The sequence below is a fragment of the Apteryx mantelli genome, chromosome 2, assembly GCF_036417845.1.
Source record: "Apteryx mantelli isolate bAptMan1 chromosome 2, bAptMan1.hap1, whole genome shotgun sequence".
NCBI lineage: Eukaryota > Metazoa > Chordata > Aves > Apterygiformes > Apterygidae > Apteryx > Apteryx mantelli.
This window is the reverse complement of record NC_089979.1, coordinates 33018632-33034609: the sequence shown is the minus strand read 5'-3', so window position 1 is coordinate 33034609 and position 15978 is coordinate 33018632. Positions and strand designations below refer to the sequence as shown.

General features: G+C 34.6%; 1 protein-coding gene across 1 annotated transcript in view; it reads right to left on the bottom strand.

Annotated features, from left to right (window-relative positions):
* SNTG1 (syntrophin gamma 1) overlaps positions 1-15978 on the bottom strand; it is a 352899-nt gene that overhangs the window by 112760 nt on the left and 224161 nt on the right. Inside the window, exons 8-9 of the mRNA XM_013954658.2 lie at positions 3245-3347; positions 1723-1805 (exon numbers count right to left, since the gene is read on the bottom strand). Coding sequence (XP_013810112.1) covers positions 1723-1805; positions 3245-3347 — 186 coding nt within the window. The remainder of the gene's footprint in view (positions 1-1722; positions 1806-3244; positions 3348-15978) is intronic.

The following is a 15978-nucleotide window of genomic DNA, read 5'->3' as shown; positions in this document are numbered from 1 at the left end:
GGTTTAGATGTAAACTGTAGGCCTAGATCCAGCTGCAACACAAATCTTAACCTCACCTTTAGCTTTCAATACCCTATGAGTTGTTGAAAAAAGACCCCAAAAATTCTCATCTACTCCAAGTTTTTCTGAGTTAGAAGTCTCCCCCATGTGAATCATCAAGGCTGTAAGTTAAGACACAGACTATGACCATGAACCATAATGTATTCTACAGAATCTCCTGGAAGAAAGGAAAGACCATGATGTCAGAGTTGAACATAATTTAGGAATTATGGTTTATGTTTAGGAACATAGGTCTCATTCGGTTTTATGAAGCATCCATTCTCCATTACAAGGTCATATCTGAGGTAGGACCCACACTCTGGTCTTCTCTAGAAGAATTTAATTTAGGAATTGTGTGAATTATAGACTCATGATACCTGATTATATTATTTTAACTGAAAGAAAAAGACTTATGTTTCAGTAAATTATTATCAGTTCAAATAGAAACTGTAGCTAATTTAGATCAGTTTTGACACTTGCAAAAATAGGATTCACAAATGTAAGCATGATTTTTATCCTAAATGCAAAACTAGAACTGAGATGGCTAGCAGGATAAGCTTCAACAGCCTTTTTACATACATACATTGACTGTTGAGATAAGTCATTACTTTTGATGTTGTTGCATTTTTAATATTTTTATTAATATTATTTGACCCTGATCCTACTGTTTTTATCCCATTTTTATGAATTCCAGCTCATATAAACATGTATAAATCCTAAAGATTTCAGATTATAATCAGGCTTAAAATCTTTGCTATTGACTTTTGAGTCTCAAGTTTTCTGTTTAAAAAGTTATCTTGTTAAACAGAATATTAAGATAAGCCAGAACTTAGAAATGGTTAGGTCAGTTGAACAGTTCTAACATTTCTGCCTTTTATATGTATCTGTAATAATTATGGTGTTTACTGGTTTATTTATTTAGTGCTTTTTATTTTATGCAAGTGTTTTCATCCATCACACAGTCAAATACACACCAAAAGCCCCTTTAGAGCTATATAAAATAATAGAAAATTTGTATTTCCTGAGTAAGAAAATTATTAATAGGCCTTTGTTGCACTACAAAGGCAACAAAGGCATCTGTTACTAAAAATCTGAATATAGATCTGTATGTAGAATTTCATCCTAAAGGGACTTTCCTCCATAATGTTATCATTCTTTAATAGCATTTGTAATACTAGCTACTAAAAGTAAAATGCACAAGCCTTAAAAATAGGCATAAACATACACCTCAGTAATCTGAGTAACCTTTCCAGAAAATGAAAAGCATATTTTTTTTTATTAGAAGTTGAATAAAACTGTACCAAAAATTCTAAATAGTAAATTAAATAAACATCTTGGAAAAAATGTTTTGAAAAAGTTTTTTGCCATTTTTAAATATATCAAATTTAAATTGCCATGCTGTCCAAATAGAGCTAGGAGAACAAACTTTTGTAAAATCCCTATTGCTCAGATAAAAATGGTAATCACATCTATCAGGGCATAAGCTCAGCTGGTCTGATTTGCCATAGTTTAATTCCTAGCCGCAGCGTCTGGCAAGTCTTTTTGCCCCCTATGGAACTGTCTATCTATCTCCAACGTTAATCAGAGCTCCTTCTATGTTTCTGTCTTTTATTAGTTATTTCCATCTCACTATTATGATGCTATTTTTCTATGTAATCTCATCAAGGAAATGTAAGCTCTTACCGTATTGTTGGGATGGTAGTTGAGATGCAAACCACTGTCACACAGGGGGGAAGATGTGCCGCTGCTTTGGTCACTGGGGGCACCTAATACAAGTATGAATACACAGAAAATTTGTCATTCATCTATAATATTATAGTTCAAATTTGTGCATGTATATGTATGTATCTCTCCCCGCCTCTTTTAGTTTTGTCTGACATTAATATATTTTCTCCATTCAACCCCATATCATAAGTCAGCGTCCTAACCTCAAACCTCTGAAGTGGCCAATATCTATCTTGTGGTTTGAGTGGAGCTTGCTGTGGATCAAGAAACTTTCCTGTGGTGCTTTGCTAAACATATGTTAATACTCTGCTTGGTATGGAAAACAAAACAAAAGGTTTTGCAAATTTGATAACAGGAGGAAAGTGTGCACTTTCTCACTTGTTCTTCACTGGAAGGAACTAGTCAAACAATTCTTTTGTTATATGCTAAGAAGTTTACAGTTCCAGCTGTTGCAACAGTTCAGGAAGTTGCAGTGCTACAGTCGATACATAATATATGATAGGCTCTATTCAAATGCATGCTTGTGTCCATTACTCTGTATTCTATATACGATACCACACCTTTCATAAAAGGGGCAAGGAGTTATTGGGATACATTTTTATTCAAGAGTATGAAAATACTTCTGGTGTTCTAAATTTTCTCTAGTCTTACTCATTAAAATATGATACGTGGGCAAAAGGTAGAGGCGCAACTTCAACAAATGACTGTATAAAAAGATAATTTTATAAGTAAGTTTGTTTGAGTCCTACTAACTTAAAATTGAAAGCTAAATAGTATTCAAATAAAATACTTATTGTTTCGTTACTTAAAAATTAAGCAATTAATTTTACCCTTTTGGGAGATGGAAGCAGAAAGAAAAGAGGCAGGACTAAAGCCAGAGGCCCGCACATACATAGATGTTTAGGTATGTTGTAACTGTCTATAATTATGCACCCACATTTATAATTTAATATAATTAAGGCAAGGCAGCTGTCTCCATATGTTTCTCATGGGGGTACTTGACTAAAACTCTGTTGGACTTAAACAAAATACTAATCAGCTAGATTAATTTATTTTTAGGTACAGAGACACCACCAAAGCCTCTGATTGAATTTTAAATTGAGAAGTTAAGCCTTCCACATACAAAATCTCATTTTCCTGTTTAGAAAACAAAACTCTTTCAGACTGAAATGTTCTCTGATGATGCCTGAAAAATGCCTTTTAAATACACTGCATCTGAATGTAAGCTACTGTAAATTAATAGAACTGCATCAAGCCAAGTGCCTGGTGGTTGGTCTGTCAAGCAAAGATAATAAATAATCTTTTGCTTGAGGTGAATGTTAGTACAGGACCTGGCGAGATTTGCAGCTCATATTCAGGCCAACACTGGCTGAAAAAGCTGCCGTCGATCACTCTCAATGCACAGTAAGTTCAGAAGCTGTAAGCATTCACATGTGCATTGAACAGAGTTTTTTTTTCTGGCCAAGTAATAAAGGCTTACATGCACAATCTTCATTCAGCGGCAGTTTGAGAAAAGCAGGTGCTCTTTTCAGGAAGGATACAGTTAGGGTCACTTCTTCCCCTGCGTTGCGAAGGACCTGAACCTGGAGGGGGAATACAAACAGGATGCCTTGGAATAAATGTGCAACTGAAATACAGCAGCAAATGTAAGTAAGGGCACACAGCTTTCACATACCAGACCATCACTGTTTTGCAACTCATTGCAATAACATGTTTTTACAGGAGAATGTAAGAAGAAAAGCTTGTTATGTGCTTCTCTGTTGTGTGCCTAGCCACGCAGGTTGGTGACAGGGGAGGGGAACTGGCCTCCTAATTACCACTGGCTGGTGCTACGACTGCTCCCTGACACTGTTGAGCTGCACGCTTCCCTCTTTCTGTATATCCTAACATCATCCAAACCAGCCTGTATGTTAAAAAAAAAAAAAAAAAGTGTTTTTTTTTTTTCTTGGCCAAGCTTATATCATAAATCTCCTACCAAAACAATAGCAGTATTTTCCACAGCTGTGTTATAATCCTATGGATATGTCTTTCCAATAGCTGAATAGTTAAATCAAGGCAAAGCTCTGCAGCAAGGGTTGTAAACCTAACCTTCCTGACAGTCACAGAGGAAAAGTACCTGTTGTGAGTCTTAAGACTTGGATAAGCATGAGCTTGGATTTTACCACAGGGCAGCTTGCATTTCTGACGTAGGAACACAAGCAAATCACCTATTTCCCTATAAATGCTCTTAGACCTCCTGCAGTCTCCCACAATTGCACCTGCTGTTCTTGTTCCCGTCTTTAGTTTTCTATGGTGTGTCTGAGGAACACTGCAAACCACGCAGTGCTGAAGGGGAACTCCAGGCACTTCCCCAGAGAGGAATAGCGCAGGCACAAGAGCACCTCAGCAAAATGCTGTACTTTGAAGCAGAGACATAACATTGCAATCCCTTTATAATAAGAGAGGGAAGATGTATCAGGTCACATAAATCGTGGGTTTCAGAGAACAAACATCCTCTATCCTTCTGGCTTTATTACCTAGAAACTCTTTAAGGGTTGATTTTACTTGGTCTTACAAAGACTGAAGATTGCACCATGCTGCTTCTCTAGTGACTGCACTTCTTGTGTGAAGAGGAGGAATGTTTGGATGGCTATGACAGAGTGACATACTAGGCAAATGTCTTGAACCAGCATACATTTGTCCCATTTCTGCTGTGTTTTCATGGTATTTGAATAACATACAAGTAACCTTTCTCTCATGCTGCTGCTTGTGAGAAAGCCTAGTAAATTAATTTATGGAGGATTTCTATCATCTAATTTATACATAAGAATCAGCATGTTGATAACCTATCCTACACATTTAGTTACATGCAGTTACTGGGATGCTTTCAAGTGGAGTCACTCCACTATATTAAGCTAACAAAGTAATTCTTCAAGAAAAATGTAAACTTAGATTTATACACAACACTCCCCATTCCACACTGGTTGCTTTGGAGTAGTAACAACCTGATGACAGCATATTTGATTCAGTATCTGAAATCCATCATGAATTTTTAGGTTCTTTATTGTTTCTTTAAGATAGCACAGTGGTTGTCAAACCATACTTTGCAACGTAGTGTGTATATTTATATGAATGTGTGTGAATAAACAAACATACACACACACACACCAGAGCAAATAATTCATCTCTTTAAATTGCCTCCCAAACCTTTAACTGTAACATATGCCTCTTTAAAGATCCTTTCCCACTTCTGAAATGTTTTATATCATAGAACTGGTAAGTAGTACTTGTTTCACAGAAAGGAGATGACTTGTAGCCCATGCAGTAATAGTTTAGAGCAAGACTCTGAAGTCTTGAATTCCATCACAGAAACCACACTGTATCCTTAGCCTTCATAAGAGATTCATCCTTCTCCTCTCTTATGTAGTGCTCACACTGTTCAGAATAGTCATAGCCAAAGCAGAAACTTACTGGCATGTATTCTGTGTTGAAATGATAGACGTTAATGTGATGGACAAAGTATAGAAAAAATACAGCTACCCTCCACCTTGTTAAATATGTTTTTTTAGTCAGGAACAAGGGAGAAGGGGAAAGTTGCAGCATTAGTAATTCCTATTTATAGAATCACCTTTTAAGATATGTAAAAATAAGTGGATAACATTTGTGAAAGAAGTTGAGTCAGTAAACTCTGCCCCTGAATCTTTCTTCTTCCAAGATTTAAATAAGCCATGAGTCTACATGATTTCATTTGATAATATATTGTTCTATTAAGGCTAGAAGTTGCCATAAGTAGTCTACTGTGACCTTTTTCTCTAAACTCTCTCTCTCTCTCTCTCTAAACCTCTTTATCTCATAGGAGAAAGAATTTAAGCTGGTTCCCAATTGAGTTGAATTCAGTCACACTTATTTCGCTAAAGCATATTTTGGAGTATATAAAGTGTATAATCCAAAAACTGACTGGATTTTTATCTGCAGAATGATGAGATATAAAAGATATAAAAAGAAAAAAAAAACTAGTTAATGATTATGACAAAGAGGACACATGAGCCCCCAGTCCCAGTTCATTTACTTTCTAGTCGTTATCAAAATCATTCTAGGAAATAAGCCTAGTACAAGAAAATGAGATTTTTAATTTAATTAATTAATTAATCTTCTCAAGCTATCTGTTGAAAAGTTTATTTTTATTCTACATTAAAAAAATGAATTACTGACCTGTTTTCAGTCAAGTGTGACTTATAGGATTTGTTTACCTTGTGTCCCCATTCTAGGTTCCTTCTTAGATTTCATGTACCATTTCATACTGTCTCCTTTCCATGCAGAAAAAGAATGAGGTATAATGGGAAATCTACTCTTACCAAGGAATGTTTTTATGGTATACCAGGGAAGCTCACACTCATGAATGGGAAATTAACTGGTATTCGCTATAAAAAAAGATAACATAACAGTCAAAAGTAATTTGACTTGTTGTTATGGACAGTTTTGTCTCCACATTATGGAAAAAGTTGATGTTGAAAAGAGGGAGTCAAGTAGTTTGTCTGAAAGATAAAATCCAAGTATGAATTTCTAGAGATTTACAAGTATGAATGGAATTCTCCCAGCAGTCTGACTGCTATATTAATTCTTTCTTCTGTCTCTCTCATTGCTTCCCATTAATTTAGGCGAAAACTTTATAATGCTATGGTAAAATGAGGACTGTATGAATGCAAATGTAGTGCTTGTTCAGACTTGGAAAATGCGTGTTGATGAAAAATGATTATATTTGTTCAAGAATATCCACGTTTATCTGAAGAATTGATACCATATTCCATGAACAATGCAGTACTGAGAGTTTACCACTAAAACTTCAAGGACAGACTGAAGAAACCAATTGTCAATGATAACATAATTTTTAGATAAATAAATAGATAGATATCTGCTCAGCCATCCTGCTTTCTTAATGAAGGAAAAAAAACACAAAACGAAACCCAAACTCTCACATTTATTCTGCGTACATTGTCAGTCAGACACTATCACTGACAATGTATGTGTTGGTTATTTGTTGCAGTCATAATTCAAGAAATATTTCAAGTTTACTTTCAAACATAAGGGGGAAGCAGACTGTCAAAATCCTTTATACATCCTTTATAGAGTTACAGCATATTCTCTGATTTATACAGGAACTTAAAGCTAGGTTGATCGGAGTAACTAACTCTTCCGATTTTTACCAGTGCCCATCACATATCATATGCAGCATAAAAATGACTAAAGACTAAAAAGCTAAGGATTATTTTCTACATCCTGCAAAATAAAATAAAATAAAATAAAATAAAATAAAATAAAATAAAATAAAATAAAGTTATATTAAGAAATTGCAGTCACTGAGAAAACTTTCAGGATTTTTCTGATTTTGCAATGTCTACTTGCATATTTTGATATAACTATGTTAAATTCCTGATATTTTAGTCTACAAGTTTGAAAAAGGTATTTTGCTCTGCTCCCATTCCAGGATAGGGGTTATTTTAAATTGGAAAAATAGAGAACTGTGGAGATCTTTCACTGCAGAAGGCTGAACAGTGGCATTAAAGTGGTACCACATTTTGTCAGAAAATTAAAAAAAAGAAAAAATCCACACCAATTTTTTATTCTATGGAACTGTCCGTACCTTCAAAAATAATTTTTACTAGAGACAGTGCTTACAATTGCTGACTGCTCACTGATTTCCAGTACCAGTCACTTCCTTTTGTCAAATAAAGATTGTAACAGAAAATATTTTTTTCTTCTTTAATTATGCAGGTGAATGAGACTAAGTTGTAATGTTAATTCAAATCTACTAAAAAAACAGCTCAGTCCACTGGATAAGGCACATTATGAGGTTTTCAGGCACAGTCACAGGTCTACCCAGCACAAGATACGTCATTTGACTATTCAGCTTCTAGCCATTAATTTGTTGAGTGTAATGTGCAGTGTCTAGTGAAGACATTTTAACAGAGAGAAGCTGTGACACTGAAAAGCTCTAACATCTCCTCATTAACATCATTACAATAACCATTCCTAGCCTCCTTATCAAATACATATTACTGTCCTACCTTAGTTCTATAGACCTACTAGGTCCACTAATTAATAATGCTCTATACAAGCCTTTTAAAGTGTAGGACTTAGACTGCAATTCTCAAAGCCTGATTAAGAGGCTGACTGAATTTAAAGTAAGTTTTTATCCCCTCGCCCTTTGTACCAGTAGTTCATTGATCCCATTTCTAGCAAAAATGCTCCAACATTGGGTAGAACACATTAGAGGAACTAGCACTTTGTATGTCTCATTAAATCTAGCTATTTACTTGATGAATTCAATAAGTCCATGATGAATTGCTTTCTTTTAAAATAAAAAGTGGCTATTTTAGGAAACAGCACTCCTATAATAATTGCACAGTCAAATTTCCAAAGACAATATGAGCCACAAACAGCAATCACTATCAGTCTTGGGACAAAATCAGAGCCTCATCCCCATTGTTTATAAAAAGCTTTTCAATATTAGTGAACTATAGCTGTACGAGTATGTGATTTCCAGTTCACTGCTGCTAAAAGAAAACCAAAGGCATGAAAAAGGTGTTCTGATTTTCTTCTTTCCAAATTTGTATCAAATCAAAATATTTGAAATGTTTTCTCTGGTATTTGAAAAGAAGTAATTTGATCCAACTTCTAAAAATTGAAAAAGAAAACATTTCTGAAAGGAAAAGTAATTCTGAATAAATATGGACATTATTTTGAAAATTTTAAAACAAAAATACAGCAGCTTCTAACTTAGGATTTTCTTTCATCATATGTGTACAGTTGGGTGAAGCTGAGATAAATTCATAGGGTTAAATCCATGGAATCTCTTCCTGACAGAAATTTCCACTGGAAGATATAACTCAGGAGCAGACCTAGCATTCCTAAGGCCTAACAAGACCACATTCTGCCAAGAAGCTATGGAAATGCTCCTTTTGGAAGAGGCCTGTATCTCTATGCATTTGACCTGAAAATGCATGACCGGACACCATTAAACAGATTTTCTTCTTCTCTAGATCACTCAAAGGTAATATCATGTTTTATTTCTAGGGGCTGTACTGAATATTTGAAATGCAATTTTTTTTCAATAAAGCCATTTTGGGTGTATTAACTCACCTGACTATGCCAGGTTTTCACTTTAATAGTTAATAACGAATAGTAGTAATATTTAAAGTGTCAATACAGATATTGTATGAATTAAATAAATAAAAGCAATTTAGTATTGCTATTACTATTGCTGTTACTACTGGATTTTTTTTTTTTTTATTTCCTCTACTGTGCAATACTGCCCCTAAATTCCTGCTACTGCTTTAGATATTATATGATTTTTGTTGTTGTTTTCATGTAGAGTTATTTGATGTGAAAAGAACTATACAAACAGAACCATTAAATACTATCAACAAACTTTTTCAAACAAAGCATAAACTTACTGCTATTGGGATTAGGAATTAATTTACTTCCAGTGCAAAGTACATTAGAGAAGGTGGGCATCTTCATGACTGAGGTGAGACAAGCAAAAATAATAGTTGTCTTCCATGAAACAGTAGCTGTGATAAATATTAGAATTAGAAGGACAAGTGTTTCTGAAGCAACAGTGTCTATATTTGCATTAAATTAATTGTAATGACTGCAAAGGGTCAGTTTGAAGAGGTGAATTTTGTGATGGTGTGTAATACTACCAAATAAAATTGCTTTATAATAAGAACAATACTGATCTGATTTTTCAGTAATGCCCATAATGATATTACCCTCTAATTTTATAAAAACATTTAAAGTCCTAGTTCAAGAAAACATCTGCATATATGCTGAAGCCTCTCTCAAAATATTCAGGAAACCACTGAAGCATGACATTCCTCTGACTTCAATAAGTATTCTTTCCTGAATAAGCCATAAACCTACTCTTAAATTGCAAGTAGAATTTACCCAACAAAGAAGTGGTAAAGACTAAAACAGAAGACTTGTATATTGCCCAAGATCTGCAGGCCTCCTGAACTGAAGCAAATTCTGCTCCTTAGTGCACTTTAAAGCAAAATCCATTTCTCTAATGAATACCTTGAATTATAAACATCTGAAGATACCTTCCTAGCCATTGTGCAGAGTTACACAATATATTTTGTCTCACTGACTTTGTAAGTAGATAACACAATACGCATTGTGGTACACTGTCATAAAGGCCCAAAGCTAGAAAGCTCGATGCAAATACAAAAGTGCCTTGAAATATGTTTACTTGAAAAAAATCAACTGTTTTGTTTAGTAAGGAGTCAGGTATTTAAACAATATAGAAGATTCCCATTACAAACACATCACAGTATGAGAAGTTTTAAATTCCTGTGATCTAATATTTATCACAATATTTGCCAACAATAGAGGTTAATCAACAAATATAATAGTTAAAACCTTCACAGCTTTTCCTCCTTTTCAGAAAATTTCTCCTATTGACATACACAGCAAACTAAAACACCGTTTTATGATAGCAGTTCTAACTCAGCCAGCACGGCTGAAAATGTACTTTGATTTTAACATAGGTGTAGTTTTTAACTTTTTGCTGTCTGGTGCCAGAACCTCTATTAAATACTTCAAACCAAACTAAGTTGTACACTAAAACCGGGAGCTTCCTTGAACACAGCAAGAGGAAATGCAGGGCAGAATGGTGCGTGAGACAAGGCTGCAGGAAGACACGCTCTGCTATTCAGAACTATGCGCTCTACTGCACATAGCTTCCTATAGGCAGTCTTTTAAAGGATGGCAGGAGGCTAAAGTCACATCAGTAGGAACTGAATCAAGGTAGCACTTAGTGAATCTTCCAGTTACTAAGACACTATATAAAGGATCATTTCAGAACAATATACACAAAGATTCAGGACTTGATGCCTTTTGACAAGTCCCATCAGAATGACCATTTAGAAACAGGATTATCCCTGATTCCAAGTGACAGCATTCATTCGAGCTAGATAATCAGGTGTTCTCTCAGATGCACAACATCATACAGCTCTGATTACAGTTGTCTTCTGGCTTCTGTCATTGATCTTTGCCCTACCTGTTTTCACAGTCTCATGGACTTTAGAGCATAGAGAACATGCAACCTCAAGAGTTGTATATAAAACTTTAGTAGAAAACTAAGTGATCTGCATTTTGAAATAAAGATGTAATCAACTTTCAAACCTACATGCAAAGCAGGTCATTTGCATTAGCTGACACTAAGAGACATCTACACAATTTGTTCATACGAAATGACTAAAATAATGAGATGTAAGTAACATGTATAAGTGTAATGAGCATGCAGGAGAAAGTGAATAATTTCAGAAGTAATTTATTGAAAATATAATTAATTCACATACACACAACCCCCCCAAACCTTCCATCAGGCAACAGAGGACCAAATATAGGCCACATTGACACAGACTCTTGTAATTTCTTACCCAGTGCAATTCCAAGGGAAAAAGAAAAATAAATATTGTCACTTCAGTGATATATTTACAATCAAGTTTTTGAAAGAAAAATCTGTTTTTAAACTCGCAAGTCAAAAACCTGTGAAATAGACTATTTACTAAGATGTCTAAAAGATCCAGCATCAGTTTTTTAAGTCTTTAAACATTATTATGCTCCTCAATCATCATTAAAATGTTTAGAAATCTTTCAGTCAGAATAGCAATAGACTGCAATTACAGTTTAGTTGCATGTTCATCCTTTCAAAATTCACCAAAAAATTGGTCTGTTCACCAAAACAGACACCCAGTGCAAGTAGCATACAGATATTCTCAACAATTTAAAAAGAAGATGAAAAGCAGATAATACTTCGACTGTTAAGATGCATTTAAAGTCATTAGCATGCAGCAATTCTTAAAGTTCATTCTTCGGAAGGAACTTCTTCCCCCAAAAGAGTTTCAGTGAACAGTACGCATCTTCATTCTTTTAGAAAGTGTTCAAATTAGATTTAACACAACTGGGACATAGCCCTAAGTATGATAGTTCAATTCAAACATTGAAGGTCCTTGTTACCTTAAACTATTTAGAAGTCCAACATAAGCTAAAAATGTTTTTGCAAAGCTGCTTGCTAAAGTTTTGTTCTCTGCCTTCTACTAGAAAATGCAGATACTCACTACTTCAAATCATATTCAAATGCCTTTATGTCTGTTAAAACATTCAGTTCTCCAAAGCTGAAAAAAGACTGAAAGGGATTCTGGCAGAAAACAGGAACCTTGATTCAGGAGTCTGGGCCAGAGATGGGGAAGGCAAGTTGGCAACAAATATTCCAGCAAAGAGAAGTCTGAAAGCAGCTGCTTCAGCAAGAGAACATTGCCCCCACAGCATTTGGCTGCTTAGTATGACACCCCAAGCACATGAAGTGCTTGCAAACACTGTATCTTTATTCAGAAAGTGTTAAACATTGCACAACAGTTTCCAGAACAGCTAAAATTGCACCAGATTCATACAAGACCCAAGGATGATGCCTCTGTCCACAGTTCAAGTGGAACACTTCAGTGCAAGTGAAGTTGGGAAGAACTTTCAAAATTAATATAGGAATGTATCAGTAAAAGATAACAATGAAAACACCTGAGGGAAAAAAAATCTATAAAGTAAAAGCCTGGAAAAATGCTCTGGCAGCATTCTCCTATTCTTCTTTCATTAATCGTAGCATTATTAATAAACGTCATCCAGAAAATACATTGCTATAAGCAGACAAAGTGCTTAATTTGCATTCTTAGGTCTTGTACTCTAATTTTCTGTTTTATTAAAGACTGCATTAACTGCTCATCATAGTTCACAGTATAACAAATCATTAGAAGGCCATTAGTTCAAAGCAAAAGCTATGTAAAGCAAGGAATTAGAACTTCACTTGTTAAAACTGGTCTATGAAAACTGAGAACTCCATGCCCTTAACAGTTCCTTATCCAAATATTTCATATGATATTCTGAAAAACGAGAAATATAAATCCCTTAGATTCCAACTCTACTACCAGGTTGTGCACCATAGTGCCAAAAATTGGGCTTTACTAAAAAAGTGGGCAGGAAAGAAGCTCCTACTGTACATTTGATTGCTTTCAGTGATCTACCAGCATTTTTTCAGCCTCATCCCAGCTGAGCTTCAGGCTAAAGCAAAAGTCTCTTTCAAACAATGGGCTTGAGGAATGTTTCCCAACCTGTATTCCATGGACTATTATTGGTCTTGGACTGTGGTCCATGAAAAAACAAATACACACAGATACATTCATTAGCCATTCAGTTTTACATTGAGTTTCATTCCAACATGAAATTGAGGGAGAAACTAAATACAGCATTTTGGTTTATAAAAAGATAATGCACAGTGCAAAGAACAGCATTTTGACTGCTGTCAAATTGGTACTTTGTTACATATTACATTCTAATGTACACTGAATTATGTAATGTATATTGGAATGTGCATAGTATGAATAAAATTGTATTTTAATGTTCTGATAAAAGGAAAAGCATTGAATGAACTGAAATTTGACTTGTTTCATTTACAGACCTTATTTCAGTCTTCAAACAATCTGCAGGTATTTGTGACAAGAAAATACCTAGGAAAACAAAAAAACATCCCCAAAGAACCAGAAGTATATGCCAGAGTTGAATCAGAGAAGTGCCTCTCTTTATTTTTGCATTTCCTACTCCCTGCATGGCTCTACTTCTTTAGGATTACTCTTCTGAATCTGTGCAGTCATATAGTTTTAAGAACTCCTCTGCTTTAAATTCTCATAGCTATTCCACTTTTAAAATGTTATTATATATTCAACTCCTGAGCCCCTACTATCTTTCCCTGCTAATTCATAAATAGACATTTTTGTAATTATATATTTAATGAGTTCCAAAACAACGGGCTAAAAGAATCAAGCAAATCCCTTAATAATACTTAAAATGTTAGGAATAGCATAGAATGGTTCCTAGCATCGTTAAAACAAAATAGCATTTTTTGAATAATTTAAGATATGAAATCAGAAACTTGAATTCTTATGGACAATAAGAAGCTTTACTATAGCTTTCCAGTCATAAATTACAACTGCATGGGACTGATACAATCACTACCACGTATTTAGCTAGACTACTCAATCCCCCCATCTGTCAAATATTTTAAATCAGTAAGCCAAATTTTTGTTGCAACTAGTTGTATTAATATGCATATTGCATCTTCTACTGGTATTATATGCTTTCATAACAATAATATATATTTATGTGGACCTCTCATTTATAGGATCGCTCTGAAATTTACATATGAACCAGATTTTGTTTGGGATCAGTTCCATTGACATTATCCAAATTAAATATTGATCAAAGCTACTTTGGATGTAATGTGTGATGCTCTTGATAAAAACAACAACAAAACAAAACTCCTACTGAAATGGAAGAACAATTTACACCAGTGTTATTACAACATCTACAGATTTCTACACAGCATTCAGGAAAAACATAACAAGATGAAGTGGACAGAATCCAGTTAACAGCAGTCCAGCCAAGGCACCTAAATATTGCCATAGGCATTTCAGTAGAGAAAAGTATTATGCAAGCATATATACAACAAGAAGTAGCAGAACTGTTGATCATAGTTACAGAAACTGTCATGGGCCTCAAGGCAACCAAAGACTGGAGACAGATATAGCAAAGGTCAATTTAATGACTGCCCACTTTTCCTTGAAGTGGGGATTTCAAAACAAACTTATTAAAAAGAAAATAGGATGCCAGGACAAAAATATTGTAAATGGGTAAAAATCAGAACTACTGAGTGAAAAAAATTAGATAAGCATACCCCCATGCTCATTATGTCTTTTCAGAATTAGGACATTTTCCTGAATCTTACCTTTAGAAATTCTGCAACTTTTGATGGCTCTCAGGGTTGAGCTCTCACATTCTCTGGTGAGTTGCTACAGGAGCCTCTTTTCTGTCACCTCTGGAGATTGTCTGGGGTCAGCTTCCCTATAAGGACGCCTATTGCTCTACTACAGAGGTTTTCCAACCTGCAATCAGGCTGTAAGCTTCCTACTGACTCTCTTTCTCTCCCTGAAAGCTCCTGTATACCAAAAAGTTATCCAAAGTAAATATTTTCAGCAACTTCAAGAAAAAAAAAGAAGCTACCAAGTCAAAGTAAAATCCTCAGTTTTTCTTATGTGCACCCAGCTGTGCTTTTAAGGGAATACTCAATCTATAGCAAGCAGGAAACAAACTATTATTATTTCTATTATTATTTCTATTATTCATCATAGTATTACTCACCAAAAGCTAGAATTAGAATAGAAAATAACACTTTTCTTTTGTTTTTAAGTGTGCTTACAGTTAGATGAACAATAGGTTATCCCCCACCAGCCTATAGAGAACTTCTTATGTTAGGCACAAGGTATATTGGACTTTATAATAATCAGAAGACAACCACAGCAGCAGGCTGAGATTGTTTTTTTCTTTTCCTCTCAACTACACATTATGGAGAATATTCAGAAAAACCTGTCAGCACCTGAAGAACATTTAAGTAACTTCCAATGGCTTTGCATATAGCTTCTTCATAACAAATAATAATTACTTTTTACCTTCAAGGATCCAATTTTACATCCAAGAATGTAAAAATTAAAAACTGTTTTTAAACAAAATCTAGACCATATTTTAATGCACAGATCATATGTGGAAATTCCTCCTACTCATCATATCTGCATAACATCCTTGTGAAATCTATCTTTATTACTCAGGCAAATAGTATAATTTTAGTAGTTTTTAGTCCAATATAATATAAAAAGGTAAGAATAAGCCAAAACCATAACTTAATAATTCTCTGTAGCAACAATTTCTTGCTATTGTGATTCTCTAACAAGACTTTCAGATAGTGAAAGACAGATAAGACAAGAACGTGTATGAAAGCATTTAGGTCTAGTCAGAGAAATTTGGGAGACAATCTCTTGAACTCAAAAAATTAAGCCTATTTAGGGTATAACATATTATCATATATACCATACTAAATATTCCATCATAGATTTCCATGATCATCATTAAGCAAGTTTTTGACTATGATGCAGTAATCTGCAGAAAGACAAAGTATACTGGAATACCACTTCCTGATACTAAGAGCTGGCACAAAAACACTGAATATAGGCCAGAGCTTCATTCATGAAATTATTGACAAACTAAATGGGAAAACCAACACAACCAGTAATAATACCAACACTTTTATACAGAACATTAAGATTTTGCTTGTGGTCTGAAGGTATTATGGCA